The sequence below is a fragment of the Miscanthus floridulus genome, unplaced genomic scaffold (genome assembly GCF_019320115.1).
Source record: "Miscanthus floridulus cultivar M001 unplaced genomic scaffold, ASM1932011v1 fs_175_2_3, whole genome shotgun sequence".
NCBI lineage: Eukaryota > Viridiplantae > Streptophyta > Magnoliopsida > Poales > Poaceae > Miscanthus > Miscanthus floridulus.
Genome location: NW_027096338.1, coordinates 96,267 through 98,264, shown reverse-complemented (window position 1 = coordinate 98,264; position 1,998 = coordinate 96,267). Strand labels below are relative to the sequence as shown.

At 65.5% G+C, this 1,998-nt stretch overlaps 1 protein-coding gene across 1 annotated transcript; it reads left to right on the top strand.

Moving 5' to 3' along the window:
* The first annotated feature begins 785 nt into the window (after positions 1–785).
* On the top strand, positions 786–1,998 carry LOC136530688 (NDR1/HIN1-like protein 13). The gene has a single exon (XM_066523407.1). The coding sequence runs from the start codon at positions 917–919 to the stop codon at positions 1,847–1,849; it is 933 nt and encodes a 310-aa protein (XP_066379504.1). The 5' UTR covers positions 786–916; the 3' UTR covers positions 1,850–1,998.

The following is a 1,998-nucleotide window of genomic DNA, read 5'->3' as shown; positions in this document are numbered from 1 at the left end:
ACAGGAAAGGGTCACGTACCCAAAACCTTTCTTCTCCAACAGCGAGGCGCGAAGCTCCGGCGTCTTCGTCTTCGTCTTCCCCGCGGGCGGCCACCGAGCTGCGAGCTCCGGCGCCAGATCCGGCGAGGCGCGCGGCCCCTTTCGCGCGAACAGCATGGACGGGGAGGGAGAGCGGAGCCACGCCGGCCGGCCGCAGGAGGTCGCGCGGAGGGGGGTAGCCGCGGCCGCCAGGGGTCCGCCCGCACGGGGGGTGGGAGGAAGGGAGGGGGCCACCGGGGGCCGGCCGCCGCCGCGTCGCGCCCGTCGCCGCTTCGGGAGGGAAGGGAGAGGGGAAGGGAGAGAAATGGAGGGAAGGAAGAGAGAGGGAGAGAGATGGGAGGGAGGAGCGGAGGCAGGAGAGAGGGGAGGGGCCGCCGGTGGTGCTGCGTCGGCTGCTGCTGCTGCCGGAGGCGAGCCGCCTCCGTCCCTGCTGGGAGAGGGAGAGAGATGGGAGGGAGGAGCGAAGGCAGGAGAGAGGGAGAGAGATTTGCGTCGTCTCGAGAGCAAGACGCTTATTTGCGTTTCGTTCGTCGTTCAACGCAAAATGGCTATGGTGTTTGGGTCATCAGTTGGACCATATTTTGAGTACCTAAAGACACGGTAGATGATCTATTTTGCATTTGGGTTGGGTTATTGGAGACGGTCTGATTGGTGAAGAAAAGAGAAATGGAAGAAGCACACAGAAATACATACAAGATAAACAGTGACTATATAAATGGTCCCAGTTATTCCGCTCCTCTCTTCTTCTCCGCGTTTTCCACCTCAGTCCTAGCTAGCAGCTCCTTTACTCATCCGCCCGTCAGCCCCATCCCCTCCATCTCCATCCATCCTTCCCCAAGCAGCCACCAAGAGCCGAAGAAGCCGAGAGCGAGGCGCAATGGGCGACCGGGCGTACGCGCCGGCCGCGAAGCCGGTTCCCGTGCGCGCCACGAACGGCACCGCGAACGGCGGCGGCGCCGGAGGCGGTCCGCCGCGTCCCGCGCCGCCGTCCATGCTGCCCGGCGGGCGCGTGCCCCCTCCGCCGATGTACCGTCCGAAGCCCGCGCAGTCGCGCCCGCCGGCGCGTCGCCCCCGTCGGAGCGCCCGCGGGTGGTGCTGCGCGTGCTGCCTGTGGCTGACGCTGGTGCTGGTGGGCCTGGTGTTCCTGGGCGCCATCGCGTCGGGGGTCTTGTACGTGGTGTACCGCCCGCGCCCGCCAAGCTTCGCGGTGACGTCGCTGCGGCTGGCGGCGCTGAACGTGTCAGACTCGGACGCGCTCACCTCCCGCATCGAGTTCACGGTGACGGCGCGGAACCCCAACGATAAGATCGCCTTCCGCTACGGCGACATCGCGGCGTCCTTCGCTTCCGACGGCGCGGACGTGGGCGACGGCGTGGTCCCGGGGTTCCTCCACCTGGCGGGCAACACGACGGTCATCCGCGCCGAGGCCTCCACCGCCGCGTCTACCATTGACCCCGTCCAGGCGGCGGCGCTCAGATCCAGGAAGTCCCACGTCATGGCCGCGCAGATGGACGCCAAGGTCGGGTTCCAGATCGGGCGGTTCAAGTCCAAGAGCATCAACGTCCGCGTCAACTGCGCGGGGGTCTCCGTGGGGCTCGCCAAGCCGGCGCCTGCCGCCGCGCCCGCGCCGGACGCGGAGCCGACCGTGGTGGTCGCCGCGGCGCCGGCCCCTACCCGAGGCCGTGCGCGTGGGCGGTCGCCGCGGTCGGTCGTACGGACGTCGTCATCCTCCAGCAGCGGCGGAGGGAAGATGACGCCGACGGACGCAAAGTGTAAGGTCCGCATCAAGATCTGGATTTGGTCGTTTTGATGGATGGACGGATTCCATTTGCGCTTTGGGGGGTGCTGCGGCGGGGTAGAGAGAAAATTTTCCTTTCAACTTCTTTTTCTCTTGCTTCTTCTCTTGACAACATTGTATGTGGATTTATTGGAGTATAGTCTATATGGTTTTCATTTTTC